This window comes from Natator depressus, chromosome 21 (assembly GCF_965152275.1).
Source record: "Natator depressus isolate rNatDep1 chromosome 21, rNatDep2.hap1, whole genome shotgun sequence".
Lineage (NCBI taxonomy): Eukaryota > Metazoa > Chordata > Testudines > Cheloniidae > Natator > Natator depressus.
Window position 1 is genome coordinate 10,586,329 of NC_134254.1, and position 11,974 is coordinate 10,598,302.

The following is an 11,974-nucleotide window of genomic DNA, read 5'->3' on the forward strand; positions in this document are numbered from 1 at the left end:
AGGGCTGGGTCCTCTAACCTTTTTAATGTAGTTACTTCAGTCTCACACCACATGAATCTTCCTAGACTCAGTGCATTTTAGCTGCTTCAACTTCACATTACCCATAATGCAAGATCAAGTTCTATAGGTGAGCCAAACCTCCAAGCTGCCCTTATTAAAAGGGAGGCCCCATATTACCAGAAACCTACTATGGGTGCCCCCTTACTGAAAGCATAAAGGGTACTAGTGGTACTTCCAAGCGGCCGTGGAACCCAAAAGCCCATGTTCTCCTCCAGAAAGAACCATCAACCTCACTACCAAATCCTGCAGCAGCAATCACCTCTCCTATCACTGCTGCGAAGTCAGACTGATTTCCTAGGACCTAGTCTACTCCCCATAACCACTTTATAAATCAGGTTTCAGAGTGGTAGCCGTGTTAGTCTGTATCAGATTTCTAATCAGGATTATCTTCAACTCTGTTGTAGCAGGAGCCAGAAGGCTTAGTGGTATAAATTGTTGCTTTGCTTTTCTCTGATATTAGCTTCCACACATTCAAATGATACAAGGAAGCAAGCACAATGAGATTTTCACCTATTTTATTATACACAAAAACATGACCAGAGAATTCTACTGAGGAGGCTGACCACGTCCACGACCGAATCCACCTCTCTGCAAAAACAAAAACAAAAAACCAAAACACACAGCATTAGAAGTTTGAGCACATCAGCAACTGAAAGTAGCACATAGCTACCAAACCAAATATTAAGTACATCCTAAACGCACTGAATCATTGTTTCCCCCGATGTGGAATTCTGTACTGAATCATAAGGAGAACCATTCATTTTGCCTGCCTTCACTGATCAAGTTCAGCGAATGAAGACTTAAGGACTAATATCTGAAGTTAGTTACCATGTGTACTGAGAGCAAGGTGGAACTCTTGCTTGTCAAAACACAGTTCCTGGCTTTATAATCTATGGTGTGGGCCAAGCCCTGCTGACCCAAAATATGACAGCCTAGGAATTCAACCCACTTCTGTCAGTTTTGTACAGTGCTTTTCAACATGCAGCCCATGCAACATCCTCAGGGCTGTACAGGTAGCGTATATATTGTGTGGATGCGGCCCACAATGGTAAATAGGTTCAGAAACACTGATGTATTACGTCCAAGCTAGTCTGCTCAAACTAATGCTCTGTTAAAGTGTGAAGCAACGCCTTTCATCAGGAGCTCTCACAGTGCTTCACAAATATTAAGCCTCCATCTCACTTCTGAGATGAAGTAAGGGATATAGAGGTTGATGTGCCAATAAAATTTAGCGGCACCTCAAATGAGAGGCGTTATGTGCATTACCGTACACCTTCAAATTTAAAACAGATGGGGGAGGATAACATATCAAGTTGAAAACAGAAAGAAAATTTGGAATTTGTCATGTTAATTGTAACTTGAGTAATGTGGGCAGATCACCAAGGCTACTGCTTGTCTAAAAAGGGTGCCATAGAAGAATTAATCTCAGATGATCATGGCCTCTGTAGTTTTCTTTCACCTGAAAGATTAGACAGATAGACTGGGGCTCTCTACCCAGTACTGATCATTATCATCAAAATCACCTCAGAAGACTTTCAAGGAACACATGTGCTGCCTAGCCAAGTAATTATCTCAAACAATGCTGTTTAGCATGTGAAGCCTGATATGACAGTTGTCTAGGTGGTGTAACTGCAGGCTCAAAAGGAGCTCCATCTATAGGTAGTACCTTATACCGTTCCAGCAGCAACTGCCAGCTGTTTAAGGGGGTGAATAAATGATGAATGCATTGTGAAAATACACCATATCTTCCAGGGACAGCTCTAGTTAAAGCTTTCTTAAAGCATTAACATAGGGAACAAAAAACCTCATCTCTCAAATGCAGATACTTACAAACTGGAATTCAGTAGCTGCTCCAGCACCAGCCTCAGCCTTTTTGTCAGCACCAACTGGGAAGAGAGAAAGAGCTATTCTAGAAAACTACAAAGCAGAGAGAATCCATTGCCTGGGCTTTGACGACAAACTCTTATTTAGGATATACTGTCTTTAGCAGTATCAAATATTTAAACCCTTGGGATGTGCACACCACAAGCTACAGATAACTTCCACAATGCCATTTTTTTTTACTGCAATTGCAAATTATGGCAATTAGGCAATAGGAAACATTATGCTACATGGGAGAAAATCCAGCCTGACATGCAAGCGTAACTGCAGTGCAGTGGGAGCGTATTGATAAACGGACCCTAGAATCAGCAGGGAAGTGGAGGCTTGAGACCTCAGACATTCATCACAGAAGTTAGCATGTTGTACATCTAAACATTGAAGACACTTCTACAGAAATGTGAACTGCACAAATGACAAGCTCAGTTTGGTTAACTCATACTTGCACTACACAGGACACTTACGTGGAGCGGTACTGCGTCTGTAGGTATCTCTGTCAGCCTCTCCCCGAGTAAGACGAGCAGGGCGTTCACCTTCCAGACCTGCAAGTCAGAGCAGCCTTGTCAATCCAAGGAATCCAATCTAAAGAGGCCTCGATTATGCTACAAGTGTGATGGTGTGGGGAGGCTTTGATACAGGATCAAAAGGGACATATTATATGCTCAGGCCTTATCGGGCCACAAATGCGTGCAACTAAATTTTAAATGCAGTTCTCTGTTGTGGCCACGCTACTAGACAGTCTTATAGATCAGTGCCTCTCAACCTTTCTAGACTTACTGTATCCCTTTCAGGAGTCTGATGTGTCTTGCATACCCCGAGTTTCACCTCCCTTAAAAATGACGTGCTTACAAAATCAACAAAAATGATTTTATAATTGTAAAAATGAGGAAGTAAACAACTGAAATATAAATATTGTACTTACATTTTAATATATAGAGCAGTATAAATGAGTCATTATCTGTGTGAAATGTTAGTTTGTACTGACTTTGCTGGTGCTTTTTATGTAGCCTGTTGTAAAACAAGGCACATTGTCTAGATGAGTTGATGTAACCCCTGGAAGACCTTTGCGTATCCCTAGGGGTACGCATACCCCTGGTTGAGAACCACTGTTAAAGACCACATCAATAGTGTTTGAACAATACAAATCTAAACATGTCGCTGCTTGCGGGGAGCCACCCCAGGTGAGCCCCACCCAGATCCAAAATCCCACACCTCCCCACACACACCCCAATCCTCTCCCACACCCAAATTCCCTCCTAGAGCCCACACCCTGCACTCCAAACCCCTAGTGGCTGTTCCTCTGCCTAAGAGCAGCAAGGACATGTTGCTGCTTCCGGGGAGCCACTCGGAGCCAGGTAGGGAGCCTGCCAGCCCCACACCAACCGGACTATAGACTGGACTGTCAATGAAGATTAGAAATGCTGGTTTAATAGAGCTTTCCGATTGGTAAAGTGCCAGATAACACAGCTTTTACTGTATTTGCTTGCCAAGTTTCTGACCAACGCAAATACAGCTAAATTATTACCAATCCTGAATTTACAACACACTTTCAACTACGTTGTGCTGCTAGCCAGGCCAACCTGCAAAACTAGCTTCAAATAAGTGTTAAAATTGAAGGTTATGATACAAAGAAACATCAAGGTTGTGTGTTTATTATGCCTGACAAATGCACACTTTTACCCCAAATCCCAACTGTACAGAATTCTATCCTCAGCCCCAAATATTTGATTAAGCGTGGGCAATAAAAGTATCTTATGTTTTAAAGATGGGATAAATTAGTACGCCTAAGAAAAGGTGATCTAAAGTAAAAAAGAAATTAAGCTAAATAAAAGGTGGGCAGATGCTTCCAGGGAAGGAAGCAAGAGGCAGAGTTCAAATAGAAGCCTGATGGACTTGCCAGCCTTTTAAACTTCGGGAAAACCCTACTGTAAATCCTTAAAGACGAAGGTCTCCAATACCAGTGGCTCTCAGTCTTTCCAGATTACTGGAGTCTGATTTGTCTTGCGTACCCCCATGTTTCACCTCACTTAAAGACTACTTACTTACAAAATCAGACAAAAATACAAAAGTGCCACAGCACACTATCACTGAAAAATTGCTTACTTGCTCATTTTAACCCTATAATTATGAAATAGATCAACTGGAATATAAATATTGCATCTAAACTGAAATGTATGGTATACAGAGCAGTATAAACAAGTCACGGTCTGTATGAAATTTTAGTTTGTACTGACTTTGCTAGTGCTTTTTATGTAGCCTGTTGTAAAACTAGGCAAATATCTAAATGAGTTAATGTACTTCCTAGAAGACCACTGTGTACCCCTGGTTGAGAACCACTGTCCTACACCACCAAGCACCAAAGCTTTACTGTTCTGCCAGTAAAACCCTGAGTAAGGGCTGGTGGTTGGATGGCTCACCACAAACTGACGTGCAGTTTCAAGCATGTTGAGAAATGCACAGCTCCCTGATTGATCCTTTCTGGAGGAATAAAATTGCCTACCTATTAGAATTCATGGAAAACTAGTGCTCCTGTTTAGGTGAAGGGAAAAGTCACAGTTTTCAAAATGCTTCTACCACAGGGAGGTATCATAGTGATACCACACGGCACAGCCTCTGAACCGGCCTTCTGCTACATCCACTTCTCTGAGCAAAGAGGGCTATGCTTTGGGTAATTATGTTCTATAGGAAGCCATGGGCACTATGGCACTGAATCCTGGGCCTCTCTCTACCCTGAAGCTTGCAATCAAACACTATGACACACCTAACATGGTTACAAACACTTGAGACTGGTATCAAATTCACAACAGTACTCTAGAGCACAATTAGCACACTTTAAAACACCATTTGCCTTGAACAGAGAAAGGATGTTATATCCTAGGGGTTCTCAAACTGGGGGTCAGGACCCCTTATTACATGGGGGGTTGCGAGCTGTCAGTCTCCACCCCAAACCCTGCTTTGCATCCAGCATTGATAATGGTGTTATAAATTTAAAAAAACGTTTTTTTAATTTATAAGGGGGGGGGGTCGCACTCAGGCTCTGTGTGTGAAAGGGGTCACCAGTACAAAAGTTTGAGAACCACTGTTATAACCATACCAGCTATTACAACTGGACAATAAGTATAGCTCTATCAGTGTTGTAGTTAACACCATTTAAGTTGTGGAGTGGATAGGGCTTAACACTTCTGCACTATACACACTGGGGTAAATATGGCAATAGCCAGTTTACCTTCACTAGAGGAACTCAAAAGCAAATTTTAACCTGCAAGTTTCACACATACTTCTGTAAATCACAGCATCTCACAGGAAGAACAAACAAAACTTGGGACCTTAGGCTATGTCTCCACTACACAGCTTTTAGTGCCACAGCCGTGCCTCTAAAAGTCACACAGTATAGCTGCTGGTTGTCAGCTCTCCTGGCGACAACTCGCTGTTCACACTGGCACTTGTCGTGGCAAAACTTTTGTCTTTTGGGAGCGGGGGGGGGGGGGGGGTGTTAAACACCTCTGAAAGACAAAAGTTTTTGTCGTTCAATTGCCAGTGTAGACATAGCCATAGAGACACGGCAATAAGTGGAATTAAACACACACACATTTAAACCCTGTCAATATTGGTCAAGGCATCTTCCAAGCATGAATTTAAACTGTTTGCTCAAAAGACACTACAGTTTCTCTGGCTAACATAGAAAGGTCTTAAAGTGTTACAGGTACAAGCCCACACACATTTTGGGCTGAGCATGTGGCTCAGCAGTAGTTAAGAGAGCTACAATGCAACTTAAAATCAGTGAGGCACTTTACACACTGTACTGGAAAGATCATTCTCCCAGTTCAAGAATAAATCTGTACCTCTAAGTGGTAGGGACGAGAGTATTCCTGCTTGAGGGCAGATTACACTTACTGTGCATGAGTGACAGACCCTCTGTACTAAAGTCCAACTTTCTCCCACCTCAAGGGAGAGCCAAAATTTTGAGTCACTACAGCAGACCTTGCAATATCAAGTTTTGCAGTAGTTTTTCCTCCTCCATCCAGTATCTATTCTCGAGTTTATGGCCACACCCAGATACCGAGCTGGGCCTTCAGAAGTTCAGCTGAGTTTGCAGCAACAAGTCAAGGTACATCAAACTGAAACACAGTCAACCTAAAATAAAAGTGTATTTCAGGAAATACACCTGCCCCCTGTTCCCTGGGTAACTTGTCATTGTAAAAGCACGCTTTTCTATATTTTAATGTTTCTTCCCGTTGCCATGTGACATAAGTGAATAGAGGAAACTGACCAGACAGAGAAAATAGCAAGGAAGTCAGAGTGCTTCCAAATGCACAAAGGAAACAAGTCAAAGAAAGATAAATTATTCACTTTCAGTTTTTGTAATTTTCAGTGATACAAACACCTAAAGCATATTCAGGAGTATAAACTGAGGGGGGTGTCAGAGTTTAAGGCCAGTAAAGGCTACTAGATCATCCAGTCAAACCTCCTGTTGGTGGCCTGTCATATACACCACCCAGCACCCACACACTAACCCAACAACCAAAATCAGACTCAAGTGTCCTTTAATCTTGTGCACAGTGGCAGAGATGTGGCAGTGCTGATTTGGTCACAGCTGTCTAAGACTAACTTATGCTTTATCTTTACTATAGCACCTTTTTGCCACAGAGAATCCCAAACATTTTTGCAAGCCATTCATACAGCTCCAATGAAACACTGCTACCTAATAAGGTGAGGTGGCAGGCCATCAGCCAGTGTGCAGCACATTGCATAACAGGTGAAATTTTAAATCAACCCCAGTTTTGTTCATGTGCTATATTAGCCATCCTAAAATAAGCCTCTTGGAAGTACATGTATTGACTAGATTTCAGTGGTCCATAGGAACCATTAATATATTTTGTATTTATGTACTGTCTTTGAAAATACACATTTACTCTATACTCACTGATTGCTCCTGTCTATCTAAAATATTCATTTTGCAAGTACATCCCTATCTAGGAGGATACTTTTAGCTGTGAAACAAGAATCAAAGTGATACTAAACAGCTTACCCAAATATGCAACGTGAATTTGTTGGGAAAGTCATAAAAGCTACAAGACAAGTTTTGCACATTGCCTGAAACTCAGTGCAGCTGAGTTTCAGGGTTTGCAATGAAATAGACGAGGCCAGAAGGGACTTTGGTGATCATCTAGTCTAACTCTCTGTTTAACACAGGCCACAAGACTTCCTTGAGTTAATTCCTGGTTGAACTAGAGCAGCATTGTTGTTTTTTTAAGAAAAACATGCTGTCTGGATTTGAAAGTTACTACTGATGAAGAATCCAAAAAGACAACTCTTGGTAAGTTGTTCCAATGTAAGTTACTCTCACTGTTAAAAAGTTGCATCTTACTTTAGTGTGACATGGTCTAGTTTCAACCTCCAACCATTAGATTTTGGGTCACCTTGACCTCTGTCTGCCAAACTCAGTCAAATTTCTGTTCCCCATCTAAGTACTTCTAAACTAGTCAAGTCACTCGGTAATAACCTTTGTTAAGATAAACAGACTGAGTTCCTTGAATCTTTCACCATAAGACAAGTTTTCTAATCTTATTCTTGTGGCTCCTCTCTGAACCCTCTCAAATGTTTCAACTTCCTTTTTAATCTGTGGACCCAGAACTGGAAATATCAAGTACCAGTCACACCAGTGTCAAATGCAGAGGTAACGGAACCTCCCTACTCGACTTTTTCCCTTTATATAGCCAAAGATTGCATTTGCCCTTTTGGCCACGGCACTGGAAGCTCACATTTAGCTGATTATCCACCATGCCCACACAGCCCAGCAACCTCAACTTTAATTTATACCGTTCTTCCCCACACTCCGTATCACCCATCCAAGAATCCCACAGCAGTTGCTTTTATTAACTAGTGCTCACCTTTGGGCCGCGGTCTGCCAGTCTCAGGGCGGCTACGGCGCAGGGTGGCAGGCACAATCTCAGGGGGCAGATGAAGATAATCACGCAAATACTGGATACCCTCATTGGTCAGATACCAGTAAAAGTGCCTCCAGGCAAACTGCTCCTTCACATAGCCACGCGATTTCAGTGACTAAGGAGAGAAATTCTGGTTCAGCTTTTTGCAGTTGCAGGTGAATTATTACATGAGCATTTGATTGTGACCATCTAACATCTTTAAATATACCAGCCAGAACACTGGTAGTTTATTGGGGATGGGTGGAGGACTGACGACTAGACATTCAGAAGTACATGTGAAGGTACAGAAAGATGCAGTATCTTCAACATACTAACTATTCACATTCCACAAGACTAATAATTCAAGGGTCATTATGCAAAACTGAACTAAAAATGATGCTAAAATCATAGGTTCAGAGACAGGATTATGAATCTTATGCTACACAATACAAAAGCTTTCTACACAGTTTGTGTATGATTGATGAAGTTAATATGAAAAAACTAGTAATCTGGAAAAAAGGCAAATTCCATTGGAGCTGTTGTTTCTCTCTCCTTAAACAAAGTTAAATAATGCCAGGATTAGTCAGGTGGTGCTCAATCCACCAGCTTCATAAGGTCCCAAAACATAAAAAAGCTGTTTTTAACAGCCCAGGTAGACCCATAAATTAATCTGTCACACCTGCATGGCTTTCATGACATGGAGGTTGGGCACATTCTTGTCTGCCAGCTCTGGGTGTTTAGGCATGTGAACATCTTTCTTGGCCACCATCACTCCCTCTTTAAAAAGGAGTTCGTAGATGGCAATCCGGTTCTTCTTGGGCATCAACATCTGGACAGACAAATCAATAGTTAGTAGACTAGCAGTAATACATTAGTGCGTTGCCAGATCTAATAACTGGATTTATGTTTTATTTTAAGCCACCTGATTCCACGCTGGACCTGCAGTGACTCACTGAACAAAGCACCACCACCTTTAACCATGTTAGAAATTATGGGAATCCTTACTACACCTTAACTGGGAAGATATATACAAGTTTGCTACAGGCTAGAAGATCACATAGTTCAGCTGCTCAGAAGCCCATGTTATGATCCACCAGGAAGAGCAAGCAGAGTAACCTTTTTGATAACTGTTGTTTTTGTAGTGTAGGTGGACTGTAAAACAGCATCACTGCAAGTACGCATTTAGCGGTCTCCACAGACTATTTCTACTGCATTTAATTCAATTTTCCCAATAAAAGCTACAGACAATTCCTTCTCACACTGAAGCCAGCCAAGGGAAGCAGGGAGGAGAGTAGTCTTCATTTTAATTCTTAACAGTAGCAATTTTAAACTGTACTTTGCAACCATACTTAGGCAAACATCTGCTACAGTCCTCATCAGGTAGTGCAGAAGGCAACAGCAAGACCAAGGACAGTAACATGTGTGCAGTGGAATGACGCTTAGTAATGTTTGTACAATAGGCATCCTACATGCTGGACACCTAACAGAACTCCCAATCGCAATGTCTATAATCCACACTATCTAGTTATGTGGAATAACTTTCAAAGATTAGGAACCCCTTGATGCTTCACTTCCAAACACATAGATGGGGAAGAAAATCCAATAAAGTGTGTGTTATCTGGATAGCACCCAATACTTAATGAGTACTTTAACTGTGAAATGCCTGATACTTAAGTGCTTTAAATGTACAGAACTAGAGCATCACAATGAACAGCACCAACATACTGTGCCAAAGGCCTGCTGAAATAAAAAGGTACTTAAAAACCAATCTGAAAAGGTATTTTCCTATGGTAGTCGCACACTTAAGGCGGCCCAGAAAACAGTAACTGCCAACCACTGCACACAGTGACCCAAAAAAACCAAACCAACCATTTTGGCTTGGGTTACTTCTTTCTGATTTAAGATTTGCACAGCTGCAAAACCAAAGCTTGTAAGTGTTAACTCTTTTTAGGAAAGGAAGCACCCAACAGCAAGCATCATACGTTCACAGATCATCATCCATATAAAGAGGAAACGGGTCCCACACACATGGGGGCCATGAAGAACCCATCACTAAACAGCAGCAGGAAAACAGCTCTTCAGCACTTTGGTACGGGAGCAGCACATGGTGGTGCTCAACCTACTACCCAGTCTCAATCGAAGACTAGAGTCAAACTAGACCTTTCCATCCCCTCTCTGCAGCACAAAGAAAGCAAGACCCTCTTCCATACCAGCAGGATTAGAAGTGCCGCCACTGCCTCAGTTTACAAGGGGGCAGAAAATGGACATCGGATTTCCCAGTTTAGCCCTGACTAACCCACCCCATCCCCTCTATCCCCCACATATGGGCCATACCAAGGGCACAGCAGAGCAGCTTCTCCCACCCTCCCAAACAGCAGCCCAGGCCCCCCCCATACACAATCAGCCTTCCAGGCCCCAGTCTCTTCCCCTCCCCTCCCCTCCCCTCCGCCTTCTGAGGCCCAACGTCCACCCCTAGGCCGCAAGTTCCCCCGCCCAATTTGCGGCCTAGGTCCCCCCACCGCCCGGGGCCCCTCCTGGGAAATATCCCCGTGGGCGTGTGGCGCAGGGTGCCCGCCCGCCGCCGAGAGCCAAGCCGGGGCCCCCGGCCGCAGGATGGCGGCGATGTGAGGGAGATGAAGCGGCTGGAGCCCGGACTTACCGTGGCGCTAGCAGTAAGCCCGAGAGCTGGAAAGGAAAGAGCATGCGCAGGGCGGCGTCTTCCGGCCTGACGCGCAGGACCCCACGCAGCTGCGGCACAAGCGACTAATCGAGTGCCGGGAAGAAATCGCGTTAGGACCCCTCTCCCAGAGCAAAGCACGTGGTGACCGTGCAAGCGCCTGAGTGGAAGTGCCACTTATGTACTTGTGGCCAGTTTTTTGGGGCGGGGGGTTTAAGTGGCTTTTGATGTTGGGTGCTTCTTTTTTTTTTTTTTAAATGTGCCTAGTTTAAGAGAACAAGGTCCTGATTTCTAGAGCTGCTGCTCCATTGAATTCAAGGAGAATTCAGCCCCTCTGACAGTCTAGCCAAGTCTGTACTTCATGCTGGGCACCCAAATCCAGAGACCCATTAGGCCATATTGAATTAAGAACGACATCGGTCCCCCCCAGCAAAATGACTCACCTTGCTACTCTCAGATCCCGTCCATGGTAGCAAAACACTGTCATCTGGGGCATTGGAGCCCCCAATCCTCCAAGTCATCTCCTGCCTCCAATCCTGCAGCTGGACACCTGCACCCACGAAGCCCCATTTGAAATCAGTGGAGCTCCATGCAGACACAGAGTAGCCCATCCTTGCTTATCCAGTTGCAGGATCATGGTCAGTGTTAACACAGTTGCCAGCTCTCTTCTTTGTAACCGGCCTAAGTCATAGAATCATAGAATATCAGGGTTGGAAGGGACCTCAGGAGGTCATCTAGTCCAACCCCCTGCTCAAAGCAGGACCAATCCCCAATTTTTGCCCCAGATCCCTAAATGGCCCCCTCAAGGATTGAACTCACAACCCTGGGTTTAGCAGGCCAATGCTCAAACCACTGAGCTATCCCTCGCCCCCCTGCCCCAGACCCCTCTCTGATCCTCTGGTGGAGTCAACAGAAATTCCTGAGATTTCGGGTATGGCGCTATGGGGACTATAGCAGCATAGTTATGTTGCTGTAGCTAGGCTGGCATAGCACCGTAGTGAGAACTCAGCCTATGCCAATGAAAAGGGTTTTTCTATCAGTGTGTGAATGCCATCTCCCCAAGCCGTGGTAGCTAGGTCAATGGAAGCAGTCTTTTATCAACCTAGCTGCATTTACACTGCGGGTTAGGTTGACAAAGCTATGTTGGACAGAGGTGTGGATTGACCAATATAGCTATGTTGACCTAAATTTTAAAAGTGTAGACCAGGCCTTTGGAGGCAAGTCTGAGGCCCTGAGAAATACCAGTGAAGGGTACGTCCACTACAGGAGCACAGCTACGACACTGCAATTGTGCTGCTGTAGCACCATAGCGTAGATGCGTCCTACATCAGCGGAGGGGGTTTTTCCACCTCTCCAGGAGATGGTAGCTAGATTGTTGGCAGAATTCTTCCATTGGGCTAGCTGCATCTACACGAGGGGCTAGTTCAACCTA

The 11,974-nt window shown here is 43.9% G+C and overlaps 1 protein-coding gene across 1 annotated transcript; it reads right to left on the reverse strand.

Annotated features, from left to right (window-relative positions):
- Positions 1-558: 558 nt before the first annotated feature.
- RPS10 (ribosomal protein S10) lies at positions 559-10,663 on the reverse strand. Its single transcript, XM_074936298.1, has 6 exons — positions 10,525-10,663; positions 8,545-8,694; positions 7,830-8,001; positions 2,403-2,480; positions 1,891-1,946; positions 559-648 (listed from the first exon to the last, which is right to left on the reverse strand). Exons 2-6 carry the CDS (start codon positions 8,692-8,694, stop codon positions 607-609), a joined length of 498 nt encoding a protein of 165 aa, XP_074792399.1. The 5' UTR covers positions 10,525-10,663; the 3' UTR covers positions 559-606.
- Positions 10,664-11,974: the final 1,311 nt, after the last annotated feature.

What these genes read in the sequence shown, in the direction of transcription:
- RPS10 (XM_074936298.1), bottom strand. Translation starts at nt 8,694, where the DNA reads ATGTTGATGCCCAAGAAGAACCGGATTGCCATCTACGAACTCCTTTTT. An exon ending in TGGCAGACCGCGGCCCAAAG is followed by an intron (nt 2,481 to 7,829) that starts GTGAGCACTAGT and finishes TCTGACTTGCAG; the next exon opens with GTCTGGAAGGTGAACGCCCT. An exon ending in CAGCTACTGAATTCCAGTTT is followed by an intron (nt 649 to 1,890) that starts GTAAGTATCTGC and finishes TTGTTTTTGCAG; the next exon opens with AGAGGTGGATTCGGTCGTGG.